The 27,434-nt window shown below is 31.7% G+C and overlaps 6 protein-coding genes across 6 annotated transcripts; 4 read left to right on the top strand and 2 right to left on the bottom strand.

The window, feature by feature from the left end:
* Positions 1-1,067: 1,067 nt before the first annotated feature.
* HELRODRAFT_168508 (hypothetical protein) lies at positions 1,068-4,400 on the top strand (the record flags this gene model as incomplete). The annotated part of the gene is made up of 6 exons (XM_009014361.1): positions 1,068-1,172; positions 2,037-2,221; positions 2,798-2,890; positions 3,487-3,550; positions 3,643-3,723; positions 4,236-4,400. The coding sequence occupies 6 exons, from the start codon at positions 1,068-1,070 to the stop codon at positions 4,398-4,400; spliced, it is 693 nt and encodes a 230-aa protein (XP_009012609.1).
* A 583-nt stretch (positions 4,401-4,983) lies between these two features.
* HELRODRAFT_185353 (hypothetical protein) lies at positions 4,984-8,018 on the top strand. The gene is made up of 7 exons (XM_009014360.1): positions 4,984-5,081; positions 5,653-6,133; positions 6,212-6,272; positions 6,452-6,677; positions 6,790-6,870; positions 7,125-7,255; positions 7,550-8,018. The coding sequence occupies exons 2-7, from the start codon at positions 5,818-5,820 to the stop codon at positions 7,632-7,634; spliced, it is 900 nt and encodes a 299-aa protein (XP_009012608.1). The 5' UTR covers positions 4,984-5,081; positions 5,653-5,817; the 3' UTR covers positions 7,635-8,018.
* A 471-nt stretch (positions 8,019-8,489) lies between these two features.
* Positions 8,490-9,193, bottom strand: HELRODRAFT_127763 (hypothetical protein; the record flags this gene model as incomplete). The annotated part of the gene is made up of 2 exons (XM_009014359.1): positions 8,490-8,607; positions 9,105-9,193. Coding segments are annotated over 2 exons (207 nt in total), but the record flags the coding sequence as incomplete, so codon positions are not given.
* Positions 9,194-12,797: 3,604 nt separating this feature from the next.
* On the top strand, positions 12,798-13,864 carry HELRODRAFT_168505 (hypothetical protein; the record flags this gene model as incomplete). The annotated part of the gene is made up of 2 exons (XM_009014358.1): positions 12,798-12,992; positions 13,487-13,864. 2 exons carry the CDS (start codon positions 12,798-12,800, stop codon positions 13,862-13,864), a joined length of 573 nt encoding a protein of 190 aa, XP_009012606.1.
* Positions 13,865-15,163: 1,299 nt separating this feature from the next.
* Positions 15,164-20,268, bottom strand: HELRODRAFT_185352 (hypothetical protein). The gene is made up of 7 exons (XM_009014357.1): positions 19,884-20,268; positions 19,209-19,537; positions 18,778-18,838; positions 18,322-18,535; positions 16,791-16,871; positions 16,257-16,399; positions 15,164-15,997 (listed from the first exon to the last, which is right to left on the bottom strand). Exons 2-7 carry the CDS (start codon positions 19,507-19,509, stop codon positions 15,958-15,960), a joined length of 840 nt encoding a protein of 279 aa, XP_009012605.1. The 5' UTR covers positions 19,510-19,537; positions 19,884-20,268; the 3' UTR covers positions 15,164-15,957.
* Positions 20,269-24,316: 4,048 nt separating this feature from the next.
* HELRODRAFT_190530 (hypothetical protein) lies at positions 24,317-26,363 on the top strand. The gene is made up of 7 exons (XM_009014356.1): positions 24,317-24,362; positions 24,399-24,499; positions 24,779-24,837; positions 25,032-25,130; positions 25,205-25,345; positions 25,552-25,654; positions 25,728-26,363. The coding sequence occupies exons 2-7, from the start codon at positions 24,415-24,417 to the stop codon at positions 25,865-25,867; spliced, it is 627 nt and encodes a 208-aa protein (XP_009012604.1). The 5' UTR covers positions 24,317-24,362; positions 24,399-24,414; the 3' UTR covers positions 25,868-26,363.
* The last annotated feature ends 1,071 nt before the right edge of the window (positions 26,364-27,434 follow it).

Below are 27,434 nucleotides of genomic sequence, written 5' to 3'. Positions count from 1 at the left end.
CCTGTCACTTTTATTTGTCGCTTTGTTAGAAACTTGTGCGAGAGAGTTAACCTTGATAACTGGATTGTTTACAGAATGTTTCACAACATTTATTAATATTTCGTTATTCCTTTATTTTATCATTTATATTTTTATGAGTGGTACTCTAATGGTTAGTTTTCATTGAGCAGTTTATTAAAATGTAAAATTTTACAGATAATTGTTTTATGATTGGTAACAGAAATCTATCAGTAGATGAAATCATTTGCTCAATCCCTTCCCTAGCAATTAATTAAATTTAATTAACCACGAGTAAGAAAGAAAACTAGATAGGAAATTATTATTATTATTTATTTTGTGGCTTCCGAAGATTTTCGTTGTTATAATCTCTTACTATCGAGAACTGCATAAGAGGGATTTATTAACAAATAAGTTTAATATCAATAAATGACATATTGATCTTAATTTTGAAGATAATTGACTTAAAGAACAAATCTTTGTACTTCGCTGAACTTCAATTTTTGAAGTCTGTTATTTCAATCTAATGTGTATATTCTGTTTATCTTCAATTTGGTTTCTACTAACAAATAACATAATAATTAATATAATTTTTTTCAATTTATTATTTTTTTCTCTCATAATTGGGTTGAAAATAAAAATGCGTTTTCTCAAATAAAAAAAGTTATTCGTCTGTTTATCAACAATTTTATTAATCGATTTTTCCATCAGAAATCATGGCGTGCGGTTAAAAAGAACAAACAATAAACAAACGATTAATCAAATAAACAAATTAATAAACAAACAAATAAATAATCGCTGGCCCGAATGCAATTAAATCTTTAAATTAGTTTTTATGGTTTCAGTAAATAATAGCAAGTAAATGAATAAATAAATAAATGTTAAATTTCCTGATGAGAAAAATTAGAGAAACTTTTTTCCCATTTTAATTTATTGGAAAAGAAATGATACAAGATGGTTAAACTTTTTACTGCTTTAATTTAAAAAAAATGAAACCAGCACGGTTAAACTTGTTTCTTTGCACCAATAAACATTGATATAAACAACAAGAGCGACGATACTACGATTAGATGGAAATAAAAAATTATTTCGAATGGTCGTTGGACGATCTGGCCAGGCCTTCATTCTGGACGGAATGTGCCTGTGAGATGCTGGTCACCTTCATTCTGCTGTCGGTCGGTTTGTTGGTTGTTCATCTTACCATTAAACGAAATTATACTTTTTTGAGATTTGCAAAATTAATTTTATAAATTTTGAATGTTGAAAAGTTCAAACTCAAATTTTATGTGGGATGATAATTTATTTATTTTACGTGTCAACTCATTGCAATCTATGAGTGTCTAGTTATTAGTCAAAATTTGTTAAAGTTTCTAATAATTTTTATCTTTTTTGTGTTTAAAAAGTTAGATTGATCAGGTAAGGTACTTAACTAAAAAAAATAATGTTCAAATGTTTAACAAATGCCAACAATTTTTTCTAGATTATTTTCTTTATGATTTTTAGTTGTTTTATCTACTATTTTCATGATAACTAAACAATTTTGTTTACTGATTAATTAATCTGAATAAAGGAAAATAGAAAAGAGAGAGAGAGAGAGAGATATCGTTAAAAAACGAAAAGAGCGAAAAAAGAAAATACGAATTACAAACCAAATTAGCGAAATAAAAAAAAGAATATTTGTACAGAAAGCAGATAGAAAGTTCTTAGTTCAACAAACAATTTTTGTTTTATCTGCTTGAAAATTTTATTTAATAAGTTCAGAAACATTTGCCAGCAATATTTTTACTCGGCTATGAACAAATCATTCAAATTTATTGCACGCAAATTTTTATGAAACAGCAATAAAAAGAAATAATAATAGCCATAATGGTAACAATTTATTGATTTTTCATTATCGATCAGCGTCATAGGTAGCCAGCTTGTGCATTATCAATATGGCATTAGTCAACACGTGAGTTGAAACTATCGAGTGTTATAAGCGGCAAACCTGAATTTGTATTAATTCACCGAAAACACTGGCCACACATTCCCCTAAACAGACAATGACCTTGGTAGCTTCAGTCAGCGAACAAGATGCGAACCCCGCAAGTACGGTTCACGTGTGTTTCTACCTAGCCCGCTTCATGTACGTGGCCTACGAGGGCTACGGGGCCATCGGCTGCTGCGTCAGTCCCGTCGTCACATTTTCAATCCTCCTTGCAAGGGAAATATCCCTCGCCAAAATGTTGGCTTCGACCGTTAAATTATTTGTTGTGTCTAAAAAATTTTGACCGACGATGTTGCATCATTAAGGTTATTCAATTTATCTAATAATTAACTATTCCACATTTAATTAATTTACTACTGTTACTATTTTACTGCTATTACAATGTTCATTGGATTTGTTTTAGTAAAAATAACTAAAATCATTCACTTTCCGCATCATAAAAATAACATCTCAGGGGTTATGTTCACAATGTTTGAACTCTCGGGCTCTTTAGCTGGAACATACTTTGGTTATTTGTGAGTTTTGCCATTAATATAACATAGAATAACATGTTATATGTATTATTATATTAACATATTACTAATTACTATAAAATATTACAGCATGTTTTTGTATCAGTAGTGTAATGGTTAAAGGGCTTGGCAGTGCTCTTGTTCGAATGCAGTATCGACCCCTGTCCCGTGATTTTTATTCACGCGTATTTCCATCCAGTTGATACCTCTGAAAATACAAATAAATTTAAAATAAAAAAATCACAAATAATCAGTTTAATACTTGAAATATTTATTAAATGTCAATCACCGTCCGTTGAAGACTTTTGGCGGAAGATAGCGAACTGCCGATGGTTGATCCAGGCAGGAGTGGTCTGAAAATCTGGCAGGCAACCACAGTTGAGGGCCTCTACTCGTTCAACCTCATCTTTGTCATCTTAGTATTATTCGCGAAGGATTTATACAGGCTAGATTGAAAGTCCTACCACATCTAATTCTTCGCTAGTGCCTCAGTAAATTCAGTTATAATGAGTGAGCACGTTTCGAGTATCTCAGAAGTGCTAGGAAGCACCGTACGCGCGATTATTTAACAGGAAAGAAAGAAAAGAAAATTGCGTGATTGTAGTAATTTAATTTAGTTTAAATTAGATTAGATTAGATTGTAGTGATAATTTTTAAAAAATACTAAATTTGGAAGAAAAAAATATATATAATAGGCTATATCCAATCCAATAGAAATATTTTTGCCAATTTTTTTCCTTTGAATAATATTCGCTATAAACCATTTTTTTTTATTTTCATTTAATACTAGACATTTAATAATAACGTATTACATTAAAATTGTTTAATAATAAATTAGTTATTATTATATGTATATATATTAAAAAACAGTTGTAGCAGTAGCAACAGCAGCTGTAGTAGTAGCAGTAGTAGTAGTAGTGGTGGTAGTGGTGATTGTGAACTACCACTAGATAGTAGTTGTTAATAATGAAAATAATAATAACCAAATAGACAAAACACAGTCCTTCCGAGCCTGGCTGTCTCAATTACAGTCGCATTTGGCATTCTTGGAACGGTAAATTCAATTGTGTATTGCTATAATTGTATTATACAATATTAATTAAGTGTGGTTGAAATAATTTTAGAATTTTATTAAAAATTTTTCAGGCCCGACATACAGGCGGTTTTATGAATCCACTCATTCCATTCGCGTTTGCTGTTTTCCACGGAAACGTGAAAAACCAATGGGTACGTGTCTCACGCCTTGTCAATAAATGTGCACATATTCTGTCAATTATGTGATCTAGAATGACAATTCTGTTTAATGCGACAAATGTTTGATGAAGGATGCAATCATTTCTTTGACTCTTAAGCCTTTCTATTTTATTGCTTGGCAATATTCCACCATAAAAGGCAAGGAGGGGGATAATAGACTACTATAATCCATGCTCTAAACTCGATTTATCTGCCCATCAAAATTCTTTTTCTCGAAATTTACGTTTCAGTTTTATATTTAATATTTTCATCTAATTTAAATTAAATTTTGGAATTGCAAGACAACATCCTCTCCCTGCAATCGTTCTACTACCATTAAAAGTAAACCTGACTTTTTAAATTTTCGACAATATTCGATCACGCTATACACCAACATCACCATAATCATTGTTGTCACCGTAAATTATACACAAACATTACCGTCCTCATCATTGTCAGCATCAACACCATCGCTACGATCATCATCTTCATCATCATTCTCTCAGATATACTGGCTAGGCCCATACATAGGGGGAACATTGGCAGTGTTAACCTATGGCCAGATGCTCAAAGGCAGAAAGTACAAACCAAAGTTCAAGCAGACACAAACAACACAAAACCCGGATAGGTTGAGGAAGTCTTTCAGTCAAGGGAATGTCTCCCAACGATGATGATGATGATACAAATTGGGAAAATGATGACGATTAGGAGGGAAATGGCGATAACGATGATGACGACCAGAATGGTGATAATGGCAATGGCGATGATGATGCTGATTATGACGATGCTGGTTGTTGATGATGACGGAGATGAAATGCTAACAATGGTTGTCGTGATAACTAAATGATACTGAGTGTTAAAGATGGGATGGAATGAGGTAGAATGGTTTTTTCTATTTTTTAAAATAATGAGAATATTAAGAAACATTATTAATTGTAATATATATTGACCAATAATTTTTTCAAGTTTTTTGTGTTGATTTTATTTCATCAAATTATTAACTTTATTATTTCATATTTTACACTAAAATCATACGCACGCATAGAATAATGTTAATAAAGTTTGATATAAATACGGTTTCATCACAACTAAATTCATATTAAATATTATAGAAGTACTATATACTTAAGGTATTCCAAATGTTTTGTATTTGATTCTTTACGAAAAGTTGTATAATCTAAACATACGAAACTTGTAGCGTGTGCGTAAAATATAACCACATGTAAGCCAAGTTAAATTGATTTAGCTAGCATGAACAGGTTGTATGAAATTTAACTTACATTTTATGGAATAGTAATTTTCCTGATTTCATTAATTAAGTGGATAAGTAAATAAAAAAATTTCAATTTAATGTTAGTTTACGATAATAATTTGATGGTTTTTTTTTGATAAATTTATTATCAAATTTAGAAGAGTTTAGAAGCTTCGAGTTTAGAAGAATTTTTAAGATTTACAAATAGTAAAGTTCTAAGTATAGTTGCTAGTTGTATTTCTAAAATAAGTATTTTTTAAATAAGAATTATTGTTGTATATTTATTAAAATTTTAATTATTATTAACAAGGAAGGCTAGCAAAATAATGACATTATTTACAATTCTATAGAAGAGCACCCAAGCGCGTATAAATAAAATTATTACCATTTTTGAAATCTGAATTTTAAATTAATTGAAATTAAATCAAATTTATATTTTATCACAAATTAAACTCTTGTATTAATAGTTTAAACTTGTGCTGTTTGAATTATTGCACTAAACAACACGGCTTGTGAACAAAATCAGCTGCCAATTTAGATGCAGTTTTTGTAGGATAGATTTTGTCAATAATTTAAATTTTTTCAATATTTGATACCAGCATGTAGATAAATACAAACAAGAATAAATAAATTATTATTTCATTTTATTTAATTTAAATAATTGTTTTCAGTTCAGTTTTACGAATATCAAACATAGAATTACCTTCCTGTGTTAGAACGCAACATTTTTGAAGATCTCATCAAATTGCATCAGTTTCGAGCTCATCACTTACTAGTACAGAAAAGATTTTAAAATATTTGCAAGATCATTACAGCAGCAGCAACATCAGTCAGCAATGATTTCCAGAGTCAAACAACTAACCGCCAAATTGTCAGAAGATCTGCAGCACTCCAAGCAAGACCTCTCCACGCTGATCGTCTGGCGAGATGTCTTCTGCGAGCTGATGGTCACTTCCTTCCTCATGATCATGGTAACACTCGTCCTCATCACCAACAACGTTGAAGCCTACAAACCCGGTGTTACTCATTTCGGGATTTTCGCTGGATTCTTCGTGTACATGTTGCTGGAAGGCTATGGAAATATTTCTTGTGTGGCTAATCCTATGGCGGCATTTTGTTTCTACCTAGCTGGAAAGTTTTCAATCGCTAAAAGTGAGCCCTTTGATAAACAAACACTTAATCCAAAAACGATTTTGTATGTACTAACAAAAGTTTTCATTGTCATATCAGCCATCTTGTTCACTGCAGCTCACGTGACAGGATGTATCTGCGGAAGCGTCATTGGTTACGAGTCAGTCGCATTTTTTAATTAATTTCACTTTTATAGCAGAGCTTCATCAATGAACGTAAATTAATTTTTAAATAAGGCATAAACCTTTAACAAATTATTTTCTCCGGTGCAGTGGTTACCATGCACCATATCAACTTTTACATTTAAATTCTTCAATATTTTTCCACAAACAACTCTAGATTGACACCAGCTGCACGTTTGGCGGAGCCAGGAGGTGCATTCCATGCATTCAATCCCGCCAACCACGGATTGACAGTGACACAATCCGTGTTTGTGGAAGCCATTTTGTCATTCAATTTGATATTTGTGGTCCTCAGCTTGCACGGGAGTGAGTTGGGTCGTCCCTATCCGATCCTACCTAACTTGGCTATTGGAATCGTTATTGGGACATCTATAATGGCAGCTGTTGGTGTTTTTATCAATTGACAACTTTTTTATTTTTAATTCAGTGTTTTTATTATGTTTTTTATTTAAAATTAATTTCCATTATGTCATGAAACGACCATCCAATCACCAGGGCACTCACACCGGAGGCTTCATGAACCCCCTCATCTCATTGGGTCCTGCTTTCTTGTCACATGATTTCAAAAACCATTGGGTTATTTACCAATTAAATACTTTTTCCACATAACTGTAAATTATTTTGATGAATAATTCGATAAACAAAAACAAATTTTAATTTAATTTTTCCAAATATTTAGTTGCATTTCATGAAACAAATCCTGTGATAAATAATCGTTGCAAAACATTCACTCACAATAACACGCTGAGACAAACAAACACACAAACAAACAAACATACATACAAAAAAACAAACACACATACAGACTAACACACACACACACACCTCAGATATATTGGGTAGGACCGTACATTGGTGGACCGCCGGCTGTTTATGTGTACAAAATGTTCGTGTTCATCAAGAGAAGAAATGACCTCATGGCAAACGATGTACTACTGGAGTCCTCACCTAGGTCGTACATGTTGGTATCGTAGCGATACTCTTTTAATTTCGATATGATTAGTTGGAAAATATTCTAAATAACTCCATCTTAATTCTATCTGTCGTCATTATCGACAATATTTAATCATCATTCAATATTTATTTTATTTTATTATTTTATTCTAATATTTTATTTTGTTTTGTTATTATATTTTAATAATTTATTATACTCCACTGTTGTATTTTAATAGATTTTTATTATCACAAGTTAATAGCTCAATCTCCGTACTATAATTACAATAGTCGTTGAAACGAACATTACGCCAAAAAACAGAAGCAACAGCGTGCCAGCATCTGACGTGTTAGCCATGTCCATCGTACCAAACATACGCACTTGTCAATCATCTAGCTCTCTGTAAACCAGCTAGCCAATGAGAGTGGGATAAAAATTGCAAAGTCTACGTCGTGACGACGTTTTTTTGTTTCTATGGTAACGTGATTTGCGTCATAATTAGCTTAATTTGTATATAGTTAATTTTTATAGTTTTTTTTTTATTTTATCATTAACTAGACCGATCGATTTTATCTATATAAAATTTGTATGATGTAAATTTATTTGAAATATATTAGTATTAAATTTTTCACATTAAAACGTTAAACTTTGTTTTTATGCATATTAATTAATTCAGCAAAAATGAACAAAGATTTATGCAGGCGATTTTAAAATACAAAAATGTTACCAATTTTACAAATGTAACTCAATTCCTAATTAAACCAACATTGAAAACAAAATACTCTCTCTAGATTTTTGTAACATATTATGCCATAAATGAAAGTATATCTAATAGTTGCTGGCATCATTTCATCTGCTGAAAAACTGCATTGATGATATTAGCAACCTCATCATTAGCACTTCTAAAGTTCTCGTCATCATCAGCATGAACTCTAGTGCAGAGTTTTTCGATGTGTAAGCCGCTGTCGTCCTTGTCACCGTCGTTAATGTTTTTGTTGCTGCTGCTGTTGTTGTTGTTGTTTTTAATCACACGAGTGTAGTTGTTTTCGTCGAAGTTTCTATTGTTGGAGTAAAAATTATTACTTATGTTGTTGTTGTTGTTGCCACTGTTGTGTAAGTTACTGATGTTGTTGTTGTTGTTGTGGTTGTTGTTGTTGCGGTTATCAGCGTTGTTGTTGTTGCTGCTGCTGTTGTTGTTTTTGGGACTGTTAATGGTGTTACTACTGCTACTGCAGCAAACGTACTGCGACGATGTTACATAATCTTCTTTCAGCATCACTTTCGCCCTCAAACACAATTTCTTCTTCTTCATCCTTCTGTTCTGAAACCAAACTTTCACCTGGCGTTCACTCAGTCCCAAGGCACATGCCAATTCAAACCTGTTTTTGTGGTCGGTGGTTGATTGGTTGGTTTGTCGGTCAGTCGGTTAATCGGTCGGTCGGTCGCTGATCGGTCGGTCGGTAATTGTTGAACCTACTAGATTGGATTTCAGTAAAAGAAATGATCATTTTGCCATTAACGATTATAAGATGTAAATCGTATTTAATCGAATAAAAATAACATAAAACATTCGCCTGCCATCCTAATTTACAAAACTTTTTCATTTTTTATTGACAAAGCTTTGAAGTTTTTCCATTAAACACCACACATACATACAAACAAACAAACAAACATACATACAAACAAACATACATACATACATACATACATACATACATACAAACAAACAAACAAACAGTGAAATAACGCTATACCAAGGTTAATTTGTGTTTGAACCAGATAACTTCAACGCTCATAGAAGTGCTCTCACTAATCCGGTCTTATTGATAATACACAAATCACACAGTGTAGTGAGGATATAAAAACCAATTGTAACCTTTTATGCTTGGATAGGTACGCATGGCAGCTAAATTCATTTTCGAGAACAGTTGTTTGGTATCTCGTGTAAGGTTTCCTCTTCCTCTTGACGTCATGTTCTTCCATGCTGCCATCACGTTCAACGTCATCATCGTCCTCATTATCTTCCAACATCTGATCATCATCGCTGATGTTTTGTTGTTGAGATTGCTGGAATTTTCTTGGTTCGTTGGTGTAGTTGCAAGTGTGTTGTTGTTGTTTGTGATGTTGTTGGTGATGGTGATGCTGGTAGGGCGTGTTAACTTCAAAACAGTGTTGTGGTTGTTGCGGTAACTGTTGTGAATGTTGTTGTTGTTGTTGTAAGTTTAGCTGAATATGTTGAGGTTGTTGTTGTTGTTGTTGTTGTTGGAGCTGAGATGATATGCTAGCCTGGTCAATGCAAAACTGTTCAAAAAACAATTCATGTATTTGTTTTTGTTGTATTTGTTGTTGATGTTGAAAGTATTGTTGTTGTTGTTGGCGGTTGTGTTGCAATGTTTGATGTTGTTTTAACTGTTGTTTGCTGTGATGTTGAAAGAGTTGTTGTTGCATTCCTAAGTAACTATCTATCGGCTTCGTATCAGATGAGAAACTTTTGTAAGGATGATGATCAGTAATGCTGCTAATGTTGACGTTGTTGTTGATGTTAGTGATGTCGCTAGGATTGTTGTCATTATTGTTGTTGCTGTTGTTGTTGTTGTCGTTGTTGTAATGGTTGCTTTTATTGTTGTTGAAATTTAGGTTGCAGCTGATGTTTTTGTTGTTGTTAAAATGTTTGTTGCTGCTGTCGTTGTTAATGGTATCAATGTTGTTGTTGTTGTCGTTGTTGTTGTCTTCGTCGTTATTGTCGTTTTTGTCTACGGAGTTGAAAAATCGACACGAAGGTCTGAAAATTTCCTTCATGTAAGTTCTGCCGTAAGGGCTGTCGGTTTGCATCAGCTCTTCTGATTGGCCACCTAAAGCTGACGTCATACGTGACATAACTATTAGGTTACTGTTTGTGAATATTTCACAAGCTTAATTATCCTTTAATGATTTAGTAGTTAACAGAAAAATTTGAAATTGTTAAATTAAAGGTCGTCATCAATATCAATCTGTAATCTCACAGAACATGCTTTAGAAAAATTATCATTATCGCCATTACTCTTTGAATAAATTTAACCGCCGATCCTTAAAATTAAAAATTTTTCACGATAAAAATGCGTCCATCTCTTAATTCTTAATCGAATTAATGAAGAAATTTTACTATTTTATTCGTCAGCTTTTTATAACACTTGTATATATTAATATATATATATATTAATATATACAAATGTTATTATATATATATATATATATATATATGTTGGAAAGAGACCGTATCTTATGCAGTATTGAATGGATTCAACTGAATTGTGGGTAATGTACCAAATCGGTTAATGTTATATATCACAACATGAAATCAGTGATTTAGTCAAAAAAAATTTTTAGCGGTTTAGCTGAATTGGTACGAATTCCCGGCCAAAATTGATTGTGAGGATGGTTCAGTCTCAGTACGGTATCAATTTAACAACGTACCTACATAGCGAAACTTCTCACCAATCCTATGATAAACTTTTGAAACTAAAAAACAACTATGGTACAGTTTGATAATATAATAATAATAACTCTATAATTATTATTGTGATAATTATTGCTGTGATTAAAGTTATAATTTGTGTATAACAATATGTTATTTGAATACTTATTTGATCGTCTGTTCATTTGTTTGTATTTATGTTTTGTATGTATGTTTTGTATGTATGTTTTGTATGTTTATTTGTTTGTTTATTTGTTTGTTTTTATGTTTAATTGTTTGTTTTATCAAGTCATTGATCTGTCGGCTGATAAGACGAAGATAAAGGAATCATTAAATCTGATAGTTTTTTATTAGGCAGCGTCGGTGATGATGATGATTATGAATGACGAAATGATGGTGATGATGGTGATGGTAATGGTTATAATAATGATGATGATGATGACGATGATGATGATGATGATGATGATCATGATGACTATGACGACGACGATGATGACGACGACGACGATGATGAGGACGATAAAATTTTTTTCAACAGTTATATCAGTGATGAAATTAGTGTTATGAAATTGATGTTTCTGTGATAGAGATGACGGTATTGTTCAAATGTTCCTTATTAAGTTATAAACGCCACATCAATCACGTGAACATCAATGAAAAAGACATCACGGTGACATCAAAGGCAACGGCGCTGACATCAATAGCAACATGAAATCAGTGGCTAAGGCACCAGCAACAACGTTAACAATAAAAATAACACAAACAAAAATTATTATTACGGCGAAAACTGTGCAAATAAATCGAACGCACGCACTTTCAAAATAACACGGCACTTCGCACCCGAGAATTTTATGGCACTTGCAAAAAGTTTATGGTTCTTGAGATGCCGACCACCTAGCGACTATGAGAAACGGCCGACCACTCTTTGAACGTACAATTTGCCTTTGTGTTTGTTTGTTTTTGTATGTTTGCATGCTGTTTGCTTGTGTGTCAGTGTGTGCATGTGTGTGTGCGTGCGTGTGTGTGTGTGTGTGAGTTTATGTAAATACACTTATCTTTGTGTATGCGTCTATAGCATTTCTGGCGTTGATGAAAGTTTTCTCAATTTTTATTTGTTTGCTTGTATGTTTGCTTGTTTGCATGTTTGTTTGCATGTTTGTTTGCTTGTATGTTTGCTTGTTTGCATGTTTGTTTGCTTGTTTGCTTGTATGTTTGCTTGTTTGCATGTTTGTTTGCTTGTTTGCTTGTATGTTTGCTTGTTTGCTTGTATGTTTGCTTGTTTGCATGTTTGTTTGCTTGTTTGCTTGTATGTTTGTTTGTTTGCATGTTTGTTTGCTTATTTGCATGTTTGTCTGTTTGATTGGTTTTTTGTATATTTATAAATGATCGTAATTCAATCTGATTCTGTCTTAGTTTCAATGTTGTTATTTATCTGGCGTAAAATAATTTTGTCGTTCTGTTATGTTTTAATTCCACTCTACCACTTTATAATTTTTATTTTTTACAATTTTGTATCTATTTTTATTTTATACAATTTTTGTTATAAATTTTTTGATCTTATTTTTGGTGATTTTTCGATAAAGTTCTCATGAGAATGTGGCCCGGTAAAGATACCTAGACACACATTAAGTAGATCGATATGACTTTTTCTTTTTCCTGTTAATTTAAATAATTAACAATAATTAATTTTGTTTATTAGATTTAAAATTTGAATTATAAATAAATTTGTTGATTAGAAATATTTGAATACTATCTTCAACCGCACGTTAATTAAATTCAACAATTTTTACAGCCATTTAAGTGGCGGCAATAAAAAAAAATTTGCGTCGTTTCATTCCTTCGAAATATTTTAATGTAAGATTAAATAACTTCAATTGTCATTTTAATGTTCAATTTTTGTTAACTTTTTAAAATATTTTAAATCAGCAAAAAGATTGAAGCAATTTATCTCGTCTGCAATATTCAGTATAATAATTTTTTCTATCTTAATGAAAAAAAACCTCTGACACACGAAATTGACTAATAAATAGGCATAAGTAAGAATGATACACATGCAGAGTTTTACAGACAGACAGACAGACACACACACACACACACATACATGCGGACGAGAAAATGAAGAAATATGGGAACGCCCTCCCCTCGATGGAATTCTTGCCAATATGTATCGAAGTTCTCGGCCCGATGGACCCCAACACCCTTAAATTTCTTAAGGCAATATGTAAAATGATCAGCGTCAGATCAGGCGACAGCAGGGAACTGTTTTTCGCAACTAACCACATTTCGTGCTTGTTGCAGCGGTTCCTGCGTGTCTGTGTGCTTGAAAATATCCAACTGAATGGCGACATGTGCAATTAACGATAAATCAAAGTGTTAATCCATTTGTTACTTGATGTTTGACGGTTCAGTGTCACTCATCATGTTTTGGTTTTAACATACATACATACATACATACATACATACATACATACATACATACATACATACATACATACATACATACATACATACATACATACAGTTTGCTGGCAGTTTCCAGCGAGGCGAGTTGCGGCTGGCTGAGATCTTTGCCCAATACGTCGGTGGGTACCAGATTGGACGACGAAACGGTCAGGACAGCCATTGGCTTCCGTCTGGGGTTGGCCGTTCAGAGTCGATATACATGCAGGTGCGGCGCGGAGGCGGATGAACTTGGCCATCATGGTCTTGTTTGTCGTTTGGGCGGAGGTCGCCAGCAGCGACATTCAGCCATAAACGATTTTGTGTGCCGACTTTTCTCCAAGGCCTCAATTCCGGTTTTAAAGGAACCATCGGGCATTGCGGCGCACGACGGTAAGCGCCCTGACGGGTGTACCTTGATCCCTTGGAGAGCCGGCAGGTGCTTGGCGTGGGACGTTACCGTTCCGGGCACCTTTGCTGAGCGCTACGTGCAGCTTACTAGCAAAGAGTACGACGGAGCTCTCCCCTCGATGGAGTTTTTACCGATTTGTATCGAGGTCCTCGGCCCCATGGACCGTAACACCTCCGGGTTTTTCAATCGGATTTGTAAAAATATCAGTATTAGGTCAGGCGATAGTAGGGAATATTTTTTTGCTATGAATAATATCTCGTGCATTCTGCAGCGGTTTTTGCGCGTCTGTGTGTTGGAAAATGTGGAGTTGAATGCCGACGGGGTTGAGTGACGTTATAGCAAATAAAATCAGTCAGACGCTTGGCTTTTGGTGTCATTCGTCAATGATTTGGTTTTAACATACATACATACATACATACATACATACATACATACATACATACATACATACATACATACATACATACATACATACATACATACATACATACATACATACATACATACATACATACATGCATACATACATACATACATACATACATACATGCATACATACATACATACATACATACATACATACATACATACATACATACATACATACATACATGCATACATACATACATGTAACGACAAATCAAAGTGTTAATCCATTTGTTACTTGATGTTTGACGGTTCAGTGTCACTCATCATGTTTTGGTTTTAACATTCATACATACATACATACATACATACATACATACATACATACATACATACATACATACATACATTGTATATACATACACATACACACACATTCGCACAAATTTGCCCACATACCCCTAGACGTACACTTCCATGTATACACATGCATACTCATACAAACATACATACTCACTTATACACATACAAAAACATACATACACGTATACACACGCACACACATACATTCACAAAAACACACATCCACACAAACAAACACAGACACACAATCACTTAGATGATCCTACTCATCCATTCAGTGCATACTTGTTATCGATATTCCCAATCTCACCTCATATTTAATTCGGTCGTTAACTGTAATATTATTAATGATATAATTATTATTATATTATCTAAAATTATAACCTATCATAATTTAAATAAAAATATTTAGTCATATAAATTTATTAATCTATTTGCTTAAACAGAGATATACACTTATGTATATGTATGGATGTTGCGCTAATTATTTCCTTCAAATGTGATGAATCCACCATGCACTGATAATTGTGAAGATGAAATGAATGTAAATTGTATGTAAATTGAAACAATTTATCTCGTCTGCAATATTCAGTATAATAATTTTTTCTTTAATTTTAATTTAATAATGCCACAATCATCTTTAAAAATGACTTTTTGGCGCTAACTTTGTGCTACGAATAATCAGTAAACGAGCGATTGAAACGAAGTAAGACTTGTTTGTATGCTTGGTCGGTTGCTTCAAGGTTTTTGATAGCGTGAAAGACGTGGTGGAGCTTATGAAAATTTGAACATTGATGGGTTATCAAAATGAAGTGTTAGAGATCGACTTTTGTGGAGGTCAATGGTCGTCAATGTCCTGTAAGAATAGGGCATGAGAAAGAAGAAGAAGAATATTTCTTTCAAATAGGATGAATTTTTTAAAAGTTTAAAAATTACTCAAATATTTATTTGGTCGGGCTGTTAAAAAATATTAATTGTCTATTAAAAAAATAAATTGAATAGTGAACATAAATAAGGATTTAACACCATTTTGATGAATTTCAATTACATGACCAAAATTTGTCAAATGCCAGACACTCTCTTGCCCATAAATAAATCGTAGAGAACTTCAAACTTTGGCTAGTTTGCTAACATTAATAATTATATGAATTAATATTAGTAATTATATAGATAAAAATTTAACTATATTTCACGTCAGTCAGCTTCAATTGTAAGTCCTTATTTCAACGAATCTTTTAGAAAATATTTTCAAATGATAAAAATTGTTTAATATGGAAAATAATAATTAATATTTTTTAAAATAATAGAAAAATAAACCGTAAGCCACTTCAAAATGAGCGGTTCAGACATAATTAGTGAACGACAGTTAGAAAATTGTTAAAAATGGTTTTACCGTTTTTCAATTAACAGGTAACATACACCAACATTTAACTTAATTCACCAATTAACCAACATTAACACCTCTTCAAAATCTCGAGTAGTTTGGCATAAATTAAAATGTATGTGTTGATTAAAAGTACTAAAGATGTTAAAGATAGTTACTAATTAGGGACATAAATGAAAAAATGTTAATGAGCATAGTATTAAATGACAACATTAATTAACAAATTACAATATGATTCATGAATGTATTGTAATATTCAATTGTAACTACAATAGAAGCTATTTATATTTTTCTTCAAAAAGATCTAAGTATCAGAGTTGTACAACTCTTGTTCCAGGAGCATCATTTGTCCTGTTTGGAATTAAATTTAAAAAATATTCCAGATTTTAATTATTACAAATAACGATAGTAAAAACATCATAATTTCATTTCCTCGTGCGTGTCATTAGTCGAAATGGCGCTATACAAATTACAAATACGTTGATTGATTGGCTAACGGGTTGATTGATTGATCGATCGATTGATTGATAGATTGATTGATTGATACTGTGATGGATTGAAGAGACTACAAAGGACAAACAATAGAAAAGTAACAAAGGACAATATTCACTTCGTGTCCAACACCTCGGTCTCACCTCCAGCCGGGGGCACAACCCTCTTTGGCAGACGCTCATGTCTCACCTTGACCCAGTGGTAGAACTTGTAGAGGAAGACAGCTGGTATGCCTCCAACGTACGGTCCAACCCAGTATATCTTTTTGCGGTTATAGTAGGAATGTAGTATGTGTGTGTGATGTGTGTGTTGTGTGTGTGTGTGTGAGTTTGTATGTGTGTGTGTGTGAGTTTGTATGTGCGTGTGTGTTTGTGTGCGTGTGTGGTGTGTGTGAGCTATTCAACCATGTATGATTCTATCAAAATCATTTTATTTATTTATTTATTTATTTATTACAACCTTATATTACTTTCAAATATATAACGAAATCATTTCAAAGAATAAAACAATATATTTTACATATATTTATTTAACAAAATAACAAAGTAATATTTTAATTTTCACGTATAAAAATATGAAAATGAAACATTTCAATCATAATAAAATGACCGCTACCTAAAACAAAACAATAAAATAAATACATCACTCTTACCCAGTGGTTAGTGAAATCTCCAGACACAATGGCAGGCCCGAACGCGATCAGCGGGTTCATGAAACCCCCCGTGAAGGTGCCCTGGGTATGAAGAACCACATTTATAAAAAAAATACTTAATCATTTTTATTCAATATTATTATTTAAATATTAAAATGACAATTAAAAGTTAAAATTAAATAATAAATGTAATAATTTTTTTTATAAATTTGTCTTAAAGTTCAAGTCAGAATAGGTATTAACGACAGAGTGAATCAGCGCATTGCACACATTTGCGTGAGATAGACAGGCTGGAGATCTCTCTTGCGTTCGAATCCAGCCACTGCAACAGCAATGCTAGCCGCCTTAACCATTACACCAGTGACAACAATACTAATAAATAAATATTCTACCAGTATTTTCTCAAAAAATACTTTTCTGGAATTAAAAAAATATTAATTTACAGTCAACAAGAAAAGAACACCAACAACAAACAACATAAACAACAACAAAAACAACAACGATAATAATAATAACAATAATACGTTTTAAACATATATACACAGTTCACTAACTATAAAATTTTAGAAATAATAATAATTATTATTATAATTATTGTTATTATAATTATTTCTGTTATTTGTGGATTTATTTGATTTATTAACGTTCTGACGTTTTGGTGATTAGTATTCAATTTAGTTAAATAAATAAATGTGTGTGTGTGTGCATATGTGTGTGTGCATATGTGTGCGTGTGTGTGTATTCGTGTGTGTGCGCATATATGTTTTTCCTACGTGTTTATATTTGAGTGTATATGTGAATTTATATTCTATTTAAATGTTAGTATTTTTAATAATTTGTTCGCTTAAACATTCTTCTTCATTCGTTCTTTTGTTCGTTTGTTCATTCACTATGCATTCATTCAATCATTTATAAAGCTATATATCCGTTCAAACCTTTTTTCATTCATTTTTCTTCATTCATCCATTCAACAATTTTTTAATTTAAGAAAAGAATGTAAGAGTTAGGGTAAGGGTCAGATTTATAAAAATATCAAATCCGTTTTGCAAAATGATTTGTAACGATTGAAGTTGAGTTACGATTTGGAATAAATAAAATAAGAGAACCCAACGACTTGCAAAACATGTAAATGAGCCTGCGGCCTTAAATACACCTCAAATGCTCGAAATTCGAGTTAGCTCAGTCGGTGAAGAGCCATGTCTTGCTATGCTATTACGCTATGATTTGGATTGAAATCTGTCCGTCAGAAACTCAAATAATATCATATTTCGTGCTTATATGATGTAATGAAATTATACATAATGAAATGACGTAACAAAATATAATGAAATTAACGTAATATAATGAAATTAACGTAACAATTATAACAGACTTAAACGGCAATAACAATGAACATTACATGCAATGTTATTACAATGTTACTATTAGTGTATAGCAGAAAATATAAGGTAATGTACATTAGAGAACAACAGAGAGTACAAAGTATTGATAAAATGTATTAGTGTAGAACAAAGCGAAGTATAGAACTCACAGCAGCCATAATAGCAGTGCCAATAGCAGAACCAATAGCCAAGTTTGGTAGGATTGGGAATTTTCGTGCATAGTCAGATCCGTGTACGCTGAAGATGCAGAAGATGAGGTTGAACGTGAAAACTGCCTCAACGAAGACACTCTGCGCCAGGGATAGCCCATGTTTGGCTGGATTGAATGCCACGAATGTGCTTCTCTTTTCGAATGGTGTCAGTCTGGAGTGTTTGTGCGTGTGTATGTGTGTGTGTGTGCGTGTGTGTGTGTGTCTGTTGTTGCTCGTTTGCGGGCAGGTAATTGATTGTGCGTGTAGCATTGTGTCGTCTTGTTTTGTATTTAAATATATTCACACACACACACACACACACACACAAACACACACGCACACACACACTTGGTTCTGCAGATTTATATATATAATATATTATCAACAAATAAAAAATTTCTTCAAGGGACTAACGCGTATCCAATGCCGGCTCCAGTTGCACATCCAACTGTTTCTGCGATCGTGTAGAAGACAGCTGTGGGCGTCCAAAGAATTTATTTATTATTTATTTCGTTATGGATGTTTAACTTTATTTTTCATCCTGCTTTTCGGCGATTTATTTTATTACATTCAATCATTTTTATGAAAAATAAATTTAAATATTATATAAATAACATCCTAGTATGCAAGGTCTATTATCATCTATCATCTATAAATTATCATTTAAAATTAGATAACTTTATTTTTTATAAGTAGAAAATTAGTAGGTCGCAGTTGTGCTGTTAGTTCAGCCTTTGTAGCAAAAGACTTCAAGAGTCTAATAATGGATTATTATGCAGTTCTGAGCATATAAAACTGCAAAAAACACATAAAAATTATTTGAAAAAATAAAATTTGGCCCTAACTTCTTGCAACGGTGAACTTCCCGCCGAGCATGAAGCAAAAGGCCGCGGGTGGATGACCGAGGCAAGAGATTGGGCCCCAGGTTTCAAGTAGCGAGTAAATGAAGAAACCGGCAAACAGACCGAAATGAGTCGTGCTCGGTTGGTAGGCGTGTGTATCGTTCGTTGTGAGGATGAGAATGACGACCGTCATGAGGAAGGTTGAGACGACGAATTCGCACGAGACGTCTCGCCAGAAGATGAGAGTGGCGAGATCGCGTCTCGAAGCTTTGAACGTTAGAAGGTCTTCCCACGACTGCTTCATCGCTCTGTTCAACTAGCTTTTTTAGTTTCTGATTCGATTAAATGTATTAAACTAAAAATTAAAATTATTTAGATTTTTTTTTATTTTAATTTTTATTACAAACGCTGTATTCCTACACAAAAATTAAGAATAAATTATCTTGCCCAATTAATTTTTTAAATAATTTTACTTAAAAATTTTACTGTTAAAAATTTTAGAAAATCAAGCGCAACTTGTAACAAATTCTCAAATCGGTACCAGATTGAACTGCTTGAAATAATAAAATTTCAAATTACTACTGAATCTTAAAGAGTGCAACACAAAAGAATCACCATAAACCATTGTGTTAACGGACTTAATCGAGCTTGGCGTTAAAAAATTAGACGCATTTTTACCTGTTTGCTATTAAAACAGTCCAACAATGAAAAATAATAATTTGGGAACGTTTGAATACTTTAGATGAATAATTAAATTATACTTTATCTATTACGGTAATTAAATTTTATTAACTTCAGTTTAGAAAATTTAAAAGTTTTAAATAAGTCAATTCAAATATTCGTATCGCGTAATAACGTGTAATACGTTATATGAACTGATCAGTCAATGTTTTCAATGGTATGTGGTAACGTATTGTCTGACATGCTAAAGTTGATCTGAGCTCGGTCGTGTTCTGCTCTATCTAAGCGATTGAGACCACTAATTAATTAATTAATTAATTAATTGACCAATTATGCTTAAACGTCAATTAATTATGAAAAGTTGTGATCAATGCGTTGTCATATATATTCTTCATTTTTTTCCATTTCTTCTCATTAATGAAGAAATAGAAATTAATTAACTAAGCAAACAATTTAAATAATTTTTTATTGATTGAAGTCAAACAAAGTGATTGTTTAATTTTGGGATTAATATTTTTTTGAGAGCCATGCCATCATAGAGAGATCTTACAAGGTGCTCTGCAGGCACGCACCTACCAACCTGTCAGACCAAACTCATTCAAATACCAACACACGGACCCTTGCTTACAAAAATACATTATGTAAATGTATCTCTACAACGTATTGCATAACATTGTTATAATACAAATTGTACATACATAAATAACACAACTGCCTTTGTGTTTGAACACATAAACCAAATACAACATACTAAACATAAACAACATACCAGATATTCGTACAAATTAGAAATAGCACATAACATTCTTCAACTGTTTATCTACCAGTCATTTAATTGAGCTCACTTTAAAATAGCATAAAAGGCAAAATGCAAATACGGCCAACGGAGAGTAAACGTTGAAGTTTTTAATTTCATCTAAGGTTGATGCTTGAAATTCAACTTTGTATGGAGTTCGTTTTTTGTGTTATTTTTTTTATTGTGTGTGTGTGTTTGTGTGTGCTTGTGTGTGCGCAAACATGTATTAGTACAGTGTTATAAACATTTGTTAATATCTGCTTAACAGAACATGATTGCTTCTGTGAGGTTTGAAAAAACTGTTTGCTCGTGCATTAGCTTCGCTTTCGTAGAGTTAAAAAAAGAAAATAACAATTTAATATAAAGGATGTATTATACACGCATAATTTTATATAAAATAACTGATAGTTCACGTGCAGTTGCATTGTTTGATTGCAGTTTGTTTGCAGTTTGCACATGTCAACTGCGTGCACTACTAAATAAAGTTCAGGTGAATGAATGATATGACACATCAACCCGTTCTAATGTAACGGTATGACGCGGACCTCAGAATAAGAATAGATGTACACAAGTAGACAAGTAGCAGAACGATTCAACCAAGTATGTACGGTGCCTACGTCGTGTTGTGTGTGTTGGGTACTGTGTCTTATTCACACAATGACCACGGCATGCTGATAAGTAAAAGTATTAATACATCGGTCTTCACCGTGCTAGTCTTGAAAATTTATCTCCTAGATAATGTTTAAACTAAAAATGTTTGAATATCGATTTTTGAGGAATTGAAAACTCATAAATTTTATTTTTTAAATTTTAAATATTCACAGTAAGTTACAACAAATCATTTATTCAAACAAGTTTGCTCGCGTTTTTTGAGTAAATTAGGCTTCATTCTCTAAATTAATTCATGGTGTTTTAAAATTCAATTAAATTTATCAGTTTACTCCTTAAATAATTGCTTTTATATATATCTAATAATATTAGTCAACAGTAATTTGAGTTAAGAATTTCACATTTTGAACACCATAAAATTAAACCATGCGCTGAATAAACTTGATAGCAGACCCAAGTTATTGATAAAGCTGATATGTTTGTTCTTGACCTGAATATTTAGCTGCAACTCTTGGGAGTACAATGTAACAAAATAAAATAAATATATATTTATTTATTCAAGTACAAAAATCTGTACTGACACATTTTCTATTTGCTTAAATTATCCAAAGCTTTAGCGGCTTATAGGGCTCTAAGTAACAATTTGTAGCTTAATTTAAACGCCAAAAAAAGTTTTTTTCTCTTTTGAGTTTCTCACTAAAAACTTTTATGCTAAAAATATTTGAAATTATATCGAATTTTTGTTAACATTTGTTAAAATTTCGATTAATTAAATTGCGTTTTTATTCCACGGTCTTAAAATGTTGAAGATAGCTGGGTCGTTACAATCGAAAAGAATTTTGTCTTTTTTAGTTAAACCATGACAACTCCGATGAATTAGTTTCAACTTTTAGTACTTAAAATATTGATCAATTGAAATTTTAATGATCGTCGTTTTCTTCATATAATTTTGTTAATCAATGGTTATTTTCAAAGATTAAAATTATTTTAAATTTGAAATATTTTAATAATAGCAAACATGAAGTGATGAACAACGAGTCGACTGAGAGTTGAAATTCACTCATGTTATTTACGATTTCAGTTGACAGTTCTTTTCCAACAATAGTTAGATAAATTATCTTTCTGACGTTTTATTCCGATGTATGTATAGGTACGGCTCAATATATAAATTATATCTATCGCTGGCTTTTAATGTCTTGTAATGTTTTTTGAATATTGTATTAATTTTCAAATAACTTGATAAGTTTTTGAAAAATATTTGAATGGTTCAACCTGTTACCAAGACTATATAGGCATATTACGCAGTGTGAATTCGACCGAATTGTTGGCATTAATCGATTAATCAATTGTTTGTTTTTTCAATTGTCCCTACTAGAATTTTCTGGAAATTGTTCAATTTATTGAAAATAGAATTATTATCATAGTTCCTCATGAAAATTTAATAAAACTGTTGTTACCCAAATTAATCATGCAGATAGGCCTTATTTCGATTTTTCACAAATCATCTTCTCTGCAGGTTTGATTTATATAGTTTCTTTAAACAATGCAAAGTTAGTTCTTTAGCTAAATGAGTTACTTAGTTGGTGTCGTATCTTTGTTGTTGTCAAAACACCAACACAATGCATCTAAAAATTTCAGAGGCTTTCCTGATAGATATTAATAAACCCCACATAAACATTCAACAAAGAATAACATCATTACCAACTCGACGCCTTAGTACCAACTTCAATAACAATGAAGAACAAAGAAATGACAACAATTAATCAGAAATTATGTTTTAAAATTATCTCACCTTACATCATTTATCTTACAAATTGTGTGTTGTTTGTGTGTGTGTTTGTTGTTGTTGTGTGTGTGTGTTTGTGTGTTGTTTGTGGTGTGTTTGTTGTGAAAAAGTTGAAACGATTGTTTAAGCTAAATTCAATAATTGATTGACTGTATTTTAAGTGGTTTTATATTCAACAAACATTGAGTTGGCAGATTTACATGACAAAAACGCAGTTTTAGGATGTGCTTGGCTTAATGGTAAAAAAATTTTATATAGTTTTTTAATGCTTTTTACAAATACTGATAACGATAAATTGATGTACCGTCCTAAGGCTTCGTTGGTAAGTGGCGGCCTGGTTTACATTACATGACATTCGAATTCGAGGTATTCCGCTGGAGATCCACAAACGCTGGACATAGATTGATGAAACAATGAAACTGATTATATCAACATCTGTCGTTTGTCAGAATTATGCTTGTGAAAAAAACTCAAAAACTCTTGAAGAAACATTTATGAAATTTCAAAATTGATCTAATAAATTAATTAAGTGAATAGTTTTGATGGAAATTTTTTTAGAGAAAATAAAACACAGCTTGCGGATAGAAGATGATACACCACTCAGAGACCAAACCATGTGTGGTTGTTGTCATTCAGACATTTATTAAGGGAACGTTTGAGAATTATATAATACAAAAATCTACACTTAACTCCTACCTCCTCCCTTCCGTGAGACTTTCCTAGCAAACGAATTGACTTTCCATGCTCATTATTTTAGATATGGTAAAAATTGTGCTTTAACACGAATCATTTATTTTTAAATGAGATATTTATTAATACATACAAAAGTGTGTATAGAGATTGATAAGTATATGATATACTAAAATTTTGATCTGGTTTGTGTTTGTCGATGGAAAATCTAACTACAGGAAAGATTGCAGGAAAGAGGGATCGCGGTCAACAACGAACAACATTTGTGAAGTCCTTGTGTCACACGTTGAGTATCACCACATTTCAACTACTACGAAGTTTTAAAGATCGGGTTTTGTGGTGGTCCATGGTCGCCAATGTCCTGAAAGGATAAGGCACGAGAAAGAAGATACATATATACTATAGATAGTGCACATAATTTGTACATAGCAAAACGAAAATATATAAGAAACATATTTAATACCAGGATGGAATTATCATGTAGAATAAAATATGGAAAATAATGATTAATTTCATTACCAAATTTACTTTTAGTTTTATTTGTTTACAAACTAATAGCGCTGATTCTGTTTTTCAAATTTAGTAATCTGTTTTTTCAGGTTTTTAGTTTTTTTTTCGAAGTTAAAAAATTTTAAATTAGTGAGGTGATGTCGGAAATCATAGACCAGTTCAAGGAACAAGAATATTCAGCCCAACTTTTTGGTTTCACTCCGAACGCATTCGTGGATGCTAGTGAGTGAAAAAAAAGTTTTTTCAATTTTTTAAATTTAACTTAATTTATATGTAAAATTTAAGTAAAACAAAGCCAGTTTTTACTTTTTAGTTAGTTTTAGACTTTTAGAGAAATTATTTATTAATAATTGGTTGTTTATTTGCTAATTATAATATAAAGTTATAAATAAAAAATTTTCTATGTAGTTATTTATTAATTTTTTTAAATAAATATTGAAAATAAATAAATAATTAATTTATTATTATATGAAAAAATTCTCAAGTGTTTCATTTTCACAGTTTACAATGGTTTCTCGGAATGCATTCAGGAGATGCTGATAGAATTTCATTCAGACTTTGTTAACACTTGTTTTTTATATTTTATCTTATTTTATATTTTCTTTTTTAAGCTTTTTTATGTTATATATTAACTGTTTATTAGTTTATTACTTACTTAGATTAGATTTATCAAAAATATTCATTGTAATATATAAAAATATGTTATGTAAATAATTTTAAATATAATTAATTAAAAATGTTTTAACATTTCCAGAAAAAAGTTGTGTCAAATAATGTTGATTTGGATTTTTCTAGAAATGAATTTACACATAGTCTTGCAGAAATTATGGCAAAATACTTGGATAAACTTGAGGTAAAAAAAAGTTTTGATTAGTTTCTGTTTTATTGTGAAAATATTTTCCAAAATGTATAATTTGTTCTGCTAAGGTTTTTTTGTTGGACAATACAATGTGTGTATCAGATCATATCTTGTTGCCAGAAGATGAAGTTCACAGAAATAATGCTACCAGATCAGATGTCCAGCAGAAGGCTAAAGACATTGAAAAACTTAAAATGAAAATATTTGAGGTTGTTTATTTGTTTCTTAAATCGTTTAAAAAATTGGTTCTGGATGTTCGCAAATTTCTTAATTGGCATATAAAATAACCAAATGTTGGTTCAATGTTAGTATTAATCTGTGAAATCATTTTAAATACATTGAATTCACAAATATATATGTTGAAGTTTTTTTAAATTCATGTTAATTTTCACATTATGCTGCCACACATTTTCAGACAATCCGATTAAAAAAATTACTGCTAGAAGAAGCAGCAGAGTTGAAGCAAGCAATTGAACTGGCTGAGAGCTCCAAAATTCATTCATTAAAAGAACTAACTGGTTAGGGGTGATAAACATTTATTTTATTGATTTTAAATTCTTTTTTATTCTGTTGAACTTTTAACATTCACAGAACTAACTGTGTCAGTTCAGGAAGAAGCATTAAAACAGCAGAAGTTCATTCAGGAAAATATATCTTCTGATGTCAACTCTTCTCAACCCATTGACATTGATGTTGAAAATGATATTTTAAATTTAACGCAATACTCTTAATTGTTTAAACCTTGATATATTTTTCATTTTGAAACCAGTGTATTCTCACCACACACAATCATAGGTATGCAATGCATGTTTCTATAAAATGTATCTTTGTTGTGAATGGATGTGTGTAGAAACAGCTTACACATTATATATATATATATATATATATATATATATATATATATATATATATATATATATATGCACATATATATATAGTCGTTTCTTCTAATGATTTGTCTTTATTTTTAAACCGTACGCTATACACAAATTTGCTTTTATGTATCGCCATTTAACTCAAAACATTTCCTAAAAAGACATCGCGATTCACCATGGTGCGGAAGTACATAGGTAAGGAGACGATGACTGCGGTGTTTATAAATCACTGGAAGCTCATACTTGTACCTATGTGTTTTTGAGAGCTCTGAGAATGTCATATTATCGAGTTGTTTATCAGACAAGAATGATATGAAATGATATACGTGATGAATAAATATATGCCGATGTGTGTGTGTTTATAAATTAATTTTTTAGATAATTATTAAGAACATTTTCAATTAAATGTAGAGACAAAAATTGCTATAGATGAAAATAGGGTGGTCAATTTATATTAGATCTTAGAAGGAATTGACTGACACTCAATGAAGAAAGAGGCTGAGATGTTAACTACTGTATATAAATTTTTATTCCTTAATAATTCGGCTTCTATTTTGGGGTCGGTTGAAACAATGCAAAAAAATGTAATTAAGTTTTATGTGAAAATTCTAAAAGTTTGGTGCATAGCATATTGAATTGACAATTTGACTTGTGTAACGTATATATAGAAGATATTTTATATATATGACGTTAACCAATCTTTTAATCAATCAATCAATTAGCTTATAAAGCGCTATTTCCGCGATGTTCAACAGCGCTCCTCAATGAATTTTGAAAACAGATGGGTCTTGAGATCCGCTCTGAACTTCGCAAGTGAAGGAGGAGTAGTCAGAGAAGTAGGTAGAGAGTTCCAGAGAAAAGGACCAGAAAAAGCAAAAGCAGATTTGGCAAAAAAGTGTTTAACACGAGTTAAGAAAAAGCGAGAAGACGATCGTAAACCGGGGCGTTTAGGTTCAATTAATATATCTGATAAATACTTAGGAAATAATTTAGATTGAGACTTATACATGAACGTGCAAATTTTAAAAATTATTCTATATTTTATAGGTAGCCAATGCAAGAGAACAAGATATGGAGATATATGAGAAAAGAAAGGGGCACGAGCAACTAGACGAGCAGCAGAGTTAAAAGCTTTACTTAAAGGATAGAGTATAGTGTCAGGAAGACCATAGTAGAGCGAGTTACAATAATCAATCCTAGATAAAACTAACGAAGTAACAAGAAGGAGAAGAGTAGGATCATCAAGAAAAAGCAAAAGTTTTTTTATTCTACGTAGATGAAAGTAAGAGCTTCTAGCAACACTATTAATCTGAGAAGAGAGAGACATAGTAGAATCAAAGATAAAACCTAGACTACGAAACTTATGAGAGACATCAAGAGTTTTAGAATCAGGTAAGATAATAGGAGGAATAGTAATAGAGTG

This window comes from Helobdella robusta (assembly GCF_000326865.2).
Source record: "Helobdella robusta unplaced genomic scaffold HELROscaffold_13, whole genome shotgun sequence".
NCBI lineage: Eukaryota > Metazoa > Annelida > Clitellata > Rhynchobdellida > Glossiphoniidae > Helobdella > Helobdella robusta.
Note: the sequence above shows the minus strand (reverse complement) of the source record. Positions and strands in the feature narration are given on the sequence as shown.